Source organism: Bufo bufo, chromosome 4 (genome assembly GCF_905171765.1).
Source record: "Bufo bufo chromosome 4, aBufBuf1.1, whole genome shotgun sequence".
Lineage (NCBI taxonomy): Eukaryota > Metazoa > Chordata > Amphibia > Anura > Bufonidae > Bufo > Bufo bufo.
The window spans coordinates 80,305,964-80,319,291 of record NC_053392.1 but is presented as its reverse complement, the minus strand read 5'-3'; the positions used below and the strand labels follow the sequence as shown (position 1 = coordinate 80,319,291).

Below are 13,328 nucleotides of genomic sequence, written 5' to 3'. Positions count from 1 at the left end.
GTCGGCATTCGAGTCCACGAATCCTTCGAATCCAGCAAGATTCGAAGGATTCGTGGATTCGACGGATTCGTTGTCCCATCTCTACTTAGAAGTTTAGAAGCAAATGTTAAAACTTTAAAGAAAATTTCCAAAACCCACTTCTTTAAGGACTTTAAAACGGAACTGATTTTACAAACCTTATTGACCCTTTAGGTGTTCCACAAGAATGTAAGCAAATTGGAGGGGGAATTTAAATTTTTTATTTTTTTAAGATTTCCATTTGAATCCAATTTTCCTGTGACACCGCAAGGGTTAACAGTCAAAGAAACTTCAGTATTTATTACCCTGATTCTGCAGTTTACAGAAACACCCCATATGTGGTTGTAACCTGCAGTATGGGCGCATGGCAGGGTGCAGAGGGAAATGAGCACCGTATGGTTAACGGAGGGTAGATTTTGCTGGTATTGTTTTCAGGTGCCATGTTACATTTGAAGAGACCCTGAGGTACCCCTAGAAAGAAAACCCCAAAAAGTGACCCCATTTTGGAAACTACACTTCTCAAGGAATAAATCTAGGGGTGAAGTGAATGCTTTGACCCAACAAGCGTTTCATAAAATTTAGAAACACATGGCTGTAAAAATTATGTTTTTTTTATTTCCAAGTTGTTTTTGCCCCACATTTTTTATTTTCACAAGGGGTAACAGGAGAAAATGCATCCCACAAATGATATTTTGCATCACCATATGCTAAAGTCCATAACATATATATATTTTTTTCCACCAATGTAGCTGTATGGGGGCTTGTTTTTTGCGGGACGAGCTGTAGTTTCTAGTGGTATCATTTTTGGGTACATATGTCTTTTTGATCACTTTTTATACTATTTTTTGTAGAGGTGAAGTGGGCAAAAATGGCAATTCTGTCAGTGTTTTTAATTTTTTATGGGATTCCTCTTGTGGTAAATATTATATGATTATTTTATTTTGTGGGTTGATACGGTTATGGCGATACCAAATTTATATAGTTTTTTTTTTATGTTTTACTACTTTTTCAGCATAAATTCCCTTTTGTGTTATAAACCAATGATATTTTGCATCGCCATATTCTAAAGTCCAAAACATTTTTATTTTTTCATCAATGTAGCTGTATGGGGGCTTGTTTTTTGCGGGAGAAGCTGTAGTTTCTATTGGTATCATTTTGGGGTACATATTAGTGTTGGGCGAGCATGCTCGGCCGAACACCATTTTCACTCGAGCTACGCAGCCAATAAACGTGCGGGGAAGTACTGGCCCTCACTGTAATGTCGTAGCCATGTTGGTTACTGGCCTACAATGATTAGCTGGCCGTAAACGTGTCATATATAGCACCCGATGACACGTGGTTCGGCTCAGTCTTAGTCAGGGAGAACTGCAGCAGAAGGAACAGATAGTGTAGGGACACAAATTATTTATTTATTTATTTATTTTTAGGCAGGGTTTAGTCTTGAAAGGTGTTAGAGACTCAAAAGTCCTTTTAAGGACTATTGTTTTATCTGGCTGCAATATACTGTATATTATTAGCGCAACCTGCGCTAAATTGCGTGCAATTGTTTGGCCGCTGCTGACAGTGACACAACCTTTTCTACATCTGTTACATTTGCGCATCCTAAATATCTGTGACATTGAGCGCCATTACCTGCGCTACATCTCCTGTATAACTCTTGTGCATCTTAAATATCTGTGACATTCAGTTTAATTGTTTTGCCGCTGGTGACAGTGACATTACCTGCGCTACATCTCCTGTATAACTCTTGTGCATCCTAAATATGTGTGACATTCAGTTGAATTTTTTCGCCGCTGGTAACAGCGACATTACCTGCGCTACATCTCCTGTATAACGTTTGCACATCCTAAATATCTGTGACATTCAGTGTAATTTGTTTGCTGCTGGTGACAGCGACATTACCTGTGCTACATCTCCTGTGTAACGTTTGTGCATCCTAAATATCTGTGACATTCAGTTTAATGTATTTGCGCATACACTTACAAAACCTGCGCTACTGTACGTGTGACATACTTGCAAGCATCTATACCATTTAATATGCTAAAGGCGAGCAGTAAGGGACGGGGAAGTGGCTGTGCTGCTGATGGTGCACGCAGAGGCTGTGGCCCTGGGCGCGATGAAACTGTGCCTACTGCCAGAGCACAAGAAACAAGCTCATCCACGATACCTAGCTTCATGTCCCAGTTTGCAGGGCGACGCAGGACACCATTCTCGAAGTCACACTAGTGCAACCAGGTGGTCGGTTGGATAGCAGCAGATGATATTTACGTCAGTTAAGCGCCACCCTGTCTTCCACAAAGTCCAGTCTCAGTAGCAATGAGTCTGGTCAACAGAATCCTCACCCTGATCCTCCTTCCTTCCACTATGGAGAGTCTTGGCAAACAAGTGATCCCACACTTGGATATTCCAAAGAGCTCTTTTCAGGGCCATTCCTTGATTTGGGCCTTTTGCCATGGCATCTTGAAGAGGGACATGAGGAGATCTTGTGCACTGATTCCCAAACTCTTAGGCCCCTTTCACACAGGCGAGTATTCCGCGCGGATGCGATGCGTGAGGTGAACGCATTGCACCCGCACTGAATACCGACCCATTCATTTCTATGGGGCTGTTCACATGAACGGTGATTTTCACACATCACTTGTGCGTTGCATGAAAATCGCAGCATGCTCTATATTCTGCGTTTTTCACGCAACGCAGGCCCCATAGAAGTGAATGGGGTTGCGTGAAAATCGCAAGCATCCGCAAGCAAGTGCGGATGCGGTGCGATTTTCACGCATGGTTGCTAGGTGACAGTCTATTCACTGTATTATTTCCCCTTATAACATGGTTATAAGGGAAAATAATAGCATTCTGAATACAGAATGCTTAGTAGGTGATCAATTGAGGGTTAAAAAAAAATAAAAAAATTAACTCACCTTCTCCTCTTGTTCGCGTAGTTCCCGGTGTCTTCTTTACTTCTCAAAAGATGAACTATCGGCTAGGACCTGTGGTGACGTCAGATCACATGCTCCAATCACATGGTCTATCACCACGGTGATGGACCATGTGATTGAAGCATGTGATCTGACGTCACCAAAGGTCCTTTAGCCCACAGCTCATCATTAAAGAAGTAAAGAAGAGACCGGGAACTACGCGAACAAAAGGAGAAGGTGAGTTAATTTTTTTATTTTTTTTAACCCTCAATTGATCACCTACTAAGCATTCTGTATTCAGAATGCTATTATTTTCCCTTATAACCATGTTATAAGGGAAAATAATACAATCTACACAACACCTAACCTAAGCCCGAACTTCTGTGAAGAAGTTCGGGTTTGGGTACCAAACATGCGTGATTTTTCTCACGCGAGTGCAAAACGCATTACAATGTTTTGAACTCGCGCGGAAAAATCGCGGGTGTTCTCGCAATGCACCCGCACATTTTCCCGCAACGCCCATGTGAAAGAGGCCTTAAGCATCCACAGTCAGAAAAAGATGACGGTGGGGAACGGCAATTAGTGTTTCACGAGGTGGATGATGATGATGAGACACAGTTGTCAATAAATCAACCCCAATTAGTGTCTCAAGAGGTTAATGATGAGGATGAGACACAGTTGTCAATAAGTAAGGTTCTTGTTAGGTCAACAAGTCAGGAGGATGACCAAGGTGAGGAAGTGGAAGAGGAGGTGGTAGATGATGAAATTACTGACCCAACCTGGGAAGGTGGCAAGCCGAGCGAGGACAGCAGTACAGAGGGGAAGGATCCGCAGCACTGCAACAGACTGAAAGAGGCAGTGGAGTGGCAAAAGGGAGAAGGCTGGCCACACCAAACAGGCCTGCAACTGGGTAGGTGTTCCGCAGTCTGGTGCTTTTTTGAGGAAAGTGTGGACGATAAAAGAATTGTCATTTGCAACCTGTGTCGTACCAAAATGAGCAGGGGCGTGAACACTAGCAACCTCACCACCACCAGCATGATCTGCCACATGGCATCAAAGCACCCTAATAGGTGGGCCAAACACCTGGGTCCACAATCAGTGTCTGCGGTTCACACTACTGCTTCCTCTTACCCTGTGATTACGTGCAGGCCAATCCCCTGTCCAAGAAGCAGGCCCAGATGCCTCCCGCCCTGCACCCGGACCTTCGCAAGCACCATTATCTAGCACATCCACTTCTGTGTCCAAGCGCAGCGTACAGATGTCCATACCCCAGGCCTTTGAACGAAAGAGCAAATACCCAGCCGCCCACCCACAGGCTATAGCACTAAATGCGTACCTTTCCAAATTGCTGGCCCTGGAAATGTTGCCATTTAGGCTTGTGGACACAGAGGCTTTCCGGTGGCTGTCCCTCGTTACTCAGTCCCCAGCCGCCACTATTTTTCCCGGTGTGCCATCCCCGCCTTACACCAGTATGTGTCCCGTAACATCACCTGTGCCCTGACCAACGCAGTTATTGGGAAGGTCCATTTGATGACTGACACATGGACAAGTGCTTTTGGCCAGGGACGCTACATTTCCCTGACGGCACACTGGGTGAACGTTGTGGAGGCCGGGAGCAAGTCGTACCCTGGGATGGCACAGGTGCTACTGACGCCAAGGATTGCGGGCCCTACTTCCATCAGGATTTCCGCCACCACCTACATTCCTCCTCCACTTCCACCTCTGAATTCTCATCTTGCAGCACCAGTCAACCATCAGTCAGTAGCTGGAAGCGGTGTAGCACTGCAGTGGGGAAGCGGCAACAGGCCGTGCTGAAACTAATTTGCTTAGGTGACAAACAGCACACCACCGCAGAGCTGTGGCAGGGTATAAGGGACCAGACTGAGCTGTGGCTCTCGCCACTCAACCTACAACCAGGCATCGTTGTGTCTGATAATGGCCGTAACTTGGTGGCGGCTTTGGAGCTCGGCAAGCTCACACATATACCATGCCTAGCCCACTTGTTCAACTTAGTGGTTCAGCGGTTTCTCAAAACCTACCCCAATTTGCCTGAGCTACTGATGAAGGTGCGCCACGTGTGTGCCCATTTCCGAAAGTCATCTACAGCTGTCGCCGGTCTGGCAACGCTGCAGCAGTGCTTGCAATTGCCAGCTCACCGACTGTTGTGTGACGCGAGCACGAGCTGGAACTCCACTTTCCACATGTTGGCCAGGCTTTGTGAGCAGCAGAGGGCAGTAGTGGAATACCAGCTGCAACATGGTCGTCGCCTTTCCAGTCAGCTTCCGCTCTTCACAAGCGACAAGTGGACATGGATGTCTGATCTCTGTGAGGTTTTATGCAACTTTGAGGAATCAACACAGATGGTGAGTGGCGATGCGCTCCGTTTATCTTCTCAGCGCGAATTAGATGATGATGAGGAGGAGCAGGAGACTGCTGCCTCCGCTACAGAGGGTAGTACCCATAGCAGGTTTATTCCATCTGTTCAGCGTGGATGGGCCGAAGAGGAGGAAGAGGATGAGGAGATTGAGAGTCATCCTTCTGATGAGGACAGCGAAGTCTTGTCTGTTGGGACTCTGGCACACATGGCTGACTTTATGTTAAGCTGCCTTTCCCGTGACCCTCACGTTATACGCATTTTGGCCAACACCGATTACTGGTTGTTCACCCTTCTCGACCTTGGAGGTGCTGGCCTGCTCTGACGTCAGCGTTTTGTCACAGCGGGTATTTAGTGCTGCTGGGGGCATAATAATGATAAGCGCATCCGCCTGTCAACTGAAAATGCTGACAGGTTGACTCTTATCAAAATGAACAAGGCCTGGATTGCCCCTGACTTCTCTACTCCACCAGAGAAAAGCGGCTGAACATAAAGGCACTTTAAATGTGGCTTTTATGGTGTATTGAATACACTGTATTCCCATGCATCCCTTCCACCACTAAAAGGGGTATATGGTTCAATCTTCCTATTCTCGTCCTCCTCCTCCTCCTCCATCATATCAACATGTTTATTAGGCTGCCCTCGCTCCTAATGTTTTAGAGGGTCAGATCAGCAGCAGACCCTCCCCCCTAATGTTTTAGAGGGTCAGATCAGCAGCAGGCCCTCACCCCTAATGTTTTAGAGGGTCAGATCAGCAGCAGGCCCTCGCCCCTAATGTTTTAGAGGGTCAGCTCATCAGCAGACCCTCGCCCCTAATGTTTTAGAGGGTCAGCTCAGCAGCAGATCCTCATCCCTATTGTTTTAGAGGGTCAGATCAGCAGCAGGCCCTCGCCCCTAATGTTTTTGAGGGTCACCAGCAGGCCATCAATCATAATTTTTCAAGAGTGTGTATGATGCCCTCCTTTATGTGTAATAAAGGGTGTATTGGAGTGCCGGTTCCTTGTAATTTTTGGCAGCCCTTTCACTTAGTGCATAGGCTTTATGAGTGCAGGAGTCCCACTACCTGAACAATTGTACCACAATGTGAATGAGGCCCTCCTTTATGTGATATACAGGTTGTATTGGAGTGCCTCTTCCTTGTAATTTTTGGCAGCACTTGCACTTTATATACAAGTAAATATACAGGAAAGAATGTTTTATGAGTGCAGGAGTCCTACTGGTCATGTCACTTACCAGTAGGAGGAGCTCCCGGCCGGACGTCACTTACCAGTAGGAGGAGCTCCCGGCCGGACGTCACTTACCAGTAGGAGGAGCTCCCGGCCGGACGCAGACATCGCAGCTCACAGGTAAGTATAATGGTTCTACAAATTGCTAAGTAACCATGGCAACCGGGACTGCAGTAGCGTCCTGGTTGCCATGGTTACCGATCGGAGCCCCAGCGATTAAACTGGGACTCCGATCGGTACACTCCGCTGCCACCAATGATAGGGGGGAGATTTTAATAAGGAGGGGGAGGGAGGGGAGAAGGCCCACTGGCCACCAACGAGTTAACTACAGGGGAGGGAGGGGGGGCCCACTGGCCACCAATGAGTTAACTACAGGAGAGGGAGGGGGGGGCCGGCCGCACTGGCCACCAATGTATTAACTACAAGGGGGGGGGCCCACTGGCCACCAATGAGTTAACTACAGGGGAGGGAGGGGGGGGGGGCGGCCGCACTGGCCACCAATGTGTTAACTACAGGGGGGGGGGCTGCCCCCTGCTGCCTGGCAGCACCTGCCAGGCAGCAGGGGGCAGTCATGTACACAGTTCTTTTAGTATATTCTAACCTGACGCGTCCCCATCACCATGGGAACGCCTCTGTGTTGGAATATACTGTCGGATTTGAGTTTCACGATGTAACTCAAATCCGACGGTATATTCTAACATAGAGGCGTTCCCATGGTGATGGGGACGCTTCAAGTTAAAATATACCATCGGATTGGAGAAAACTCCGATCCTATGGTATATTAACTCCTGACTTTACATTGAAAGTCAATGGGGACGGATCCGTTTGAAATTGCACCATATTGTGTCAACGTCAAACGGATCCGTCCCCATTGACTTGCATTCAGGACGGATCCGTTTGGCTCCGCACGGCCAGGCGGACACCAAAACGACTTTTTTTTCATGTCCGTGGATCCTCCAAAAATCAAGGAAGACCCACGGACGAAAAAACAGTCACGGATCACGGCAAAACGGAACCTGTTTTTGCGGACCGCAAAAAAATACGGTCGTGTGCAGGAGGCCTTACACTTACACTAAGGGTCCATTCACACGTCCACAATTCTGTTCCGCATTTTGCGGAACGGAATTGTGGACCCATTCATTTCTATGGGGCTGCACAATGTGCTCCCCGGATCCGGAAATGCAGACCCGCACTTCCGGGTCCGCAATTCCGTTCCCGACAAAAATAGAACATGTCCTATTCTTGTCCGCAATTGTGAACAAGATTAGGCATATTCGATTATAGTGCCGGCGATGTGCGGTCCGCAAAATGTGGAACGCACATTGCCGGTGTCCGTGGTTTGCGGATCTGTGGATCCGCAAAACATATACGGATATGTGAATGGACCCTAAGGCTGATCAAACCCTCAGGGTCTGATCAGCCTTAAATACATGGGAGCCCAGACAACTTTGCCATGGTAACCATCGGGCCGCTGCCATCGCAGCAGCGGCAGCCCGATGGAAGAGAGAGGGAGCTCCCTCCCTCTCAACCCCATGGATGCTGCGGGCAGCTACTGACCATGGCATCTATGGGGTTAAACGGCCGAGATCGGTGCCAGCACCGATTTCGGCCGTTTCAGCAGAGTGTTAGCTGTAAGTTACAGTGAAGCTGGCTACATGGGGCAATGGGGGCATCTGGAGGCATATGGGGGGCATTATCAGAGGCACTGGGGGGCCACAGACATAAGGGGCACACAAGGGGTCTTACACAATTTCGGGCTGCGATCTCCAGTGTGGAGATCACAGCCTGAAACAGGCTCGGATTGGTTAGTCTGTAGAGACTAACCAATCGGATCACTTGCCGGCAAGGGACCACTCTGATAGGTCCCTTTCCGGCTTCCCCGGTGTCTCTGCTCTCAGGGAGAGTGGAGACTCCGGGGCTGTGACACTTTATAGTGTCACAGCCCCAGTAAGCAGTTTGGATGTCCAAATGCATGAAGGGGTTAACTAACCTTAAAAAAATGAAAAACCTTCTATTTTAAATTACTTTGTATCAATAGATTTTGAAACCTGTAACTTTTTAATTTTCTGTTGATTGAGGGTGTGTGAGGGCTTAATTCACTAGCACCCTGCTCTCAAGCCTAACCTGTGTCTACATGTTCCTGTGCTGCCTGAATCTCAAAATATCAATTTCCAGTCTAGGAGCCTGTTCAGTCTGCCCTGCGGTTTTCCTGCATTTTCTGTACCATGTGCTCCCTGTGCTTGCACCAGAGTCCATGACCCCAGTGGGTCTGCTGCCATCTATACTGGGGCTATCCCAGGAGTTAGTAGTTTGGTTTCTCCCTTGCACCAAAGTCCAGATCCCTGTACATGGGTTACAGGGTGAATGCCAGGGGATTGCCTGAATAACACCCTTAAGATTAGGCTAGTTTCACACTAGCGCTAAAATCCTCCGATTTGCTGTTGCGCCAGAGGAACAGCGTGCCAGAGTTTATTGTTTGCGGCATAGCCGGAAAGGGCTGGAGCTCTGCCGAGCCCTATTGACCATAATGGGACCCAGCCTGTTTCCGGCATTAGTCCCAGAATTCGGTTGGACAAATACCACTGCAATATACAATGAATTCTGTCAGGCTGGAAGGTTTTAGCGCTAGTGTGAAACTAGCCTTAGCCCAAAGTCAAACCGGTTAGTTGGCACAGTGGGCCCACACTCAATGATCCGTAACAGTGCCTGTGCTGTGCAACTAGCTGATGTTCTGGGTGGTAATTTGCTGAGGGGTAATTCAGCACCCCTTTACCATGGAAGAGTGATGCTCTCTGTAAAAATTGCAAGACCAGTCCGGTTGAAACATGTAAATTTAAGCACTTTAAAAAAATATATATTTTTAGACATAATGAAGAGCGCCCATTCTAATGAGATGTGGGCAGAGACAAATATCTGACATTATAGCTCCCCCCCAGTGGGAAGCACTGATCTATGAAGAGATGTGTGGTTATCAAATCAGAGAAAAGCTTTAATTGTACAGTAATTATTTTACCCTTCAAGTAGACTACACACTGGATAATACATTAAAAAAGTAAAGAAATGTCTTTAAAAAAAAAAAAAAAATTGTTTTTTTTTGCAGATTTCCGGAGGGAGAATGCTCTTCCTCATTCTACCTCAAGGTCCAGGCTCAGTTTGTTGCTCAATTCCCCTCCTGTGAAATTTCTTACTAATCCAGAGTTCTTTACAGTTTTGCATTCAAACCCTGTAAGTAGACAAGATTATATGTATAGTTCTTGGATTATGCAATGTAGTACTGTTTATCTATCACAATGGACATATGAGGTTTTTATTGCTTTATGGACTGTAAAATTATTAAGATGGAAGGGTCTGTCACTGATGCTAAATTTGTTGAATTGGAAGTGTCTTTTTAATTGGTTTGAAGCAGGGGTGTACACAGATCTCATGGGGCCCCATAGCAAAACTTATCATGACAGACTACAAACAATGCATAGTCTGATTCTGCAGTCAGTCTCCCTTCTATTTGTCCTCTACTTTTTGCTAGCATACATCTGGTAAGGGGTAGTTGGAAGAGGCTCAGACTTCATATCTATCATTGCACAGATTGCACCTATTGCATGTATTCTGTCACTGCCCTCACTACTACTCATGCTGAATGAATAACCTGTCACCACTAGAAGAATCATGGTGGAAATCTGACTGCTTGTCATGGGCAAAATTTCTACTTTGCCCTGATTTTTGCAACCCAGATTTTGAAAGGCAAATTTCGATATTTTTTTAAGGTATTTAGCAAAATACATTTTGGGGCACATTTATTAAGACCGGCATTTTAGACGCTGATCTTAATAAGGCCCTGCGCTGGCAGAGGAACCGCCAGAGTTACCGTATATGCCGGCGTATAAGACGACTGGGCGTATAAGACGACCCCCAACTTTTACACTGAAAATATAGAGTTTGGGATATACTCGCCGTATAAGACTACCCCTTTTTCAACACACAGCAGTACATTACTGCATCCCACCACCATCCCTGGGTACCTCTGCCATCCCTGCATCCCACCACCATCCCTGGGTAACACTGCCATCCCTGAATCCCACCACCATCCCTGGGTACCACTGCCATCCCTGCATCCCACCACCATCCCTGCATCCCACCACCATCCCTGCATCCCACCACCATCCCTGGGTACCACTGCCATCCCTGCATCCCACCACCATCCCTGAATCCCACCACCATCCCTGGGTACCACTGCCATCCCTGCATCCCACCACCATCCCTGCATCCCACCACCATCCCTGCATCCCACCACCATCCCTAGGTACCACCGCCATCCCATGGTATCACCACCATCCCTGCATCCCACCACCTTCCTTGTCCTCCCTCCCTGCCTCCCAGACCCTAAACATGTGCCACCTATACCCTGAACATGTTTTTGTTATGTTATTCTTCATATTCACATTCACATATGCACATCTGCGCCGCACTTAGATACGCCGCACGGAGATCTCGCACATGCGCAGGAGCGAGATGCGAGCGGCCGTGAGGATCCCGTGTATCCATGCTCGCCGCATGAAATCTCGCACATGCGTAGGAGCGAGATGCGAGCGGCCGGGAGGATGGCATACAAGGTACAGAGCAGGGGGCGGTATACAAGGTACAGCGCGGGGGGGGGGGGGGGGCATATGCCGTGGGTTACATCGCAGCTCTCAGCTGCTGGGGATACAAGGCAATAGCCCGGGCTCTCTCTGTTGATAATTCGGGCGTCCCGGCACTGCAGCGCCCCCGACATACCCGGCGTATAAGACGACCCCCGACTTTTGAGAAGATTTTCATGTGTTAAAAAGGTAGTCTTATACGCAGGAATATACAGTATGTAGAGGTGCTGGCCTCTACATAACTTCGGCAGATCCACCGCCGCTTCTACTGTAAATGTAAGACAGCTTACTTGCTGTCCTACAATAAGACAATTTTCTATGCCTAAAACAGGGGTAGAAAATGATGAATGAGACAGGCCAGCCGGCCCGTCCCCTTCCCATGCTATACCCACTTTTTTAGACCTGCCGTGAGCGGGGTGAAGTTTCAGATTGCAGCGCAAAGGACCTTTTTTTGTGGGCGTATTTCTGTTTATTAAATGATCCCGTTAGTTTTTCTTTTATATCGCACTCATTTCTACTAACTGATGAGTTGGTACAATTGATCTTATAATCAGATGTGACTGTAGTTGCTATTGAACAATAAAGATGAAAAAAAAAAACGGAGACAGCACGTCCAAACTTGTGGAATTTAATCCAGATGCTACACAAGTTTGGACGTGCTGTCTCCGTTTTTTGTTTTTTTTTCACACTACCTTTGGGGGATTTTACCACCCCCTTGGAGACGAGCACCCACTACTCTTATACTAAGGACTGCTGTTCATCCTCGATTTTTGTAGTTGCTATTGGGCATAATTAAAAGGGGCTGTACAGGATCAACAACCATTGCTTACCTGGTAAATCCCACAGTTCTCCAGCATTAACAACACTCCATTGCTCCCCTTTGGTCTGCCGTGATGAAGTCACCTTGAAAACATGTGACTGCTGCAGCCAATCACTGACCTCAGCATTGGCTTCAGTCATCACTTGTGTCGACGTGATGTCATCACTGTAGTCCAGTAAACAAAGGCAGAGGGCATTAAATCGGTGGGAGATTAAACAGGGGAGTCCAGATCCCTGTATAGGGGCCACTTGGATAACACCCTTAGGAGTTGCCCCAAGCCAGATCTGTTAAGTGACACAGCGGATCCACATCCATTACACACATATAGAAATGCAGTAGGAACGCCAAGTTTATAGCTGAAGTATTCTGGCTCCATACAGCTCAGTTGTGTGAATACCGATTTTCCAAGTTTTAATAAGTATTTATTGGGGTTTCAAGTGAAAAAATTCAGTAAGGTTAGCAATAATAACATACAAAATGCAAGAAGATGGTCTCAACTGTCTATTATGAAGAACCCTACTATATACAGCATTTCATACACCTACCCGGGCATACACAGATCTAATAGGGCCTTGCAACAAAACTTAATATGGGCTCCCCCCAGTTTTCCAGTGTGCATGTGTCAAACACTCCGATGCAATGGAAACAAAAAGCTCAATTTCACAGACGTCTGGAGAATTTACGATAAGTAGAAGACATTTTTAATTGAAAAAAAGTGAACCAGGTGTTTCAGAAATTTATTTTCTGATTTATTTACACTAGACGAGTGGCATAAATGACACTGATAAATTAGCTTCCCTTCACATAGTATATTATAAAACTGTCTGCCTGCAGTCACCACTAGGAGGAGCTCACTGGATAGGAATTTATACATATATATATAGATTATGTCTTTGAACCAAGCCTCCTAGTGGTGGCTGACAAAAGTGCAGTGAATCTATGTAGGGAACAGGAGAAGCAATTAAGTTCCGGGCCCCATAGCAGTGGTGTGGTCTGCCTCTATGGTAGGTACTGTATGCTATTGTACCTACATATAGCAATCTAAATATAGACTTGTAGAAATGATAGAGAAATCACTAGAAAAGGGTAAGTTGAAACTCAGGTCCCTGATGTACCTTTTTTTTGCTACACTGACACAGGAGGATGCACTGTTAGAGGGCAAACTGTATCCAGTGAGCAGAAGTCGATTTAGGGTCCATTAACACGGGTCCGAACCGTTGCGCAATTATCCGGATCGGGTGCGGACCCATTCATTCTCTATGGGACAGGAATGGATGCGGACATCACACAGTGTGCTGTCCGCATCCGCGTTTCCGGAGCGCGGCTCCGGAAAAAAAATAGAAC

General features: G+C 46.8%; 1 protein-coding gene across 3 annotated transcripts in view; it reads left to right on the top strand.

Annotated features, from left to right (window-relative positions):
• The window catches only part of HECW2 (HECT, C2 and WW domain containing E3 ubiquitin protein ligase 2), a 222,162-nt gene that overhangs the window by 156,781 nt on the left and 52,053 nt on the right, over positions 1 to 13,328 (top strand). For all 3 annotated transcript variants that reach the window (XM_040427416.1, XM_040427415.1, XM_040427417.1), the window contains one exon: positions 9,631 to 9,755. In XM_040427416.1, coding sequence (XP_040283350.1) covers positions 9,631 to 9,755 — 125 coding nt within the window. The remainder of the gene's footprint in view (positions 1 to 9,630; positions 9,756 to 13,328) is intronic.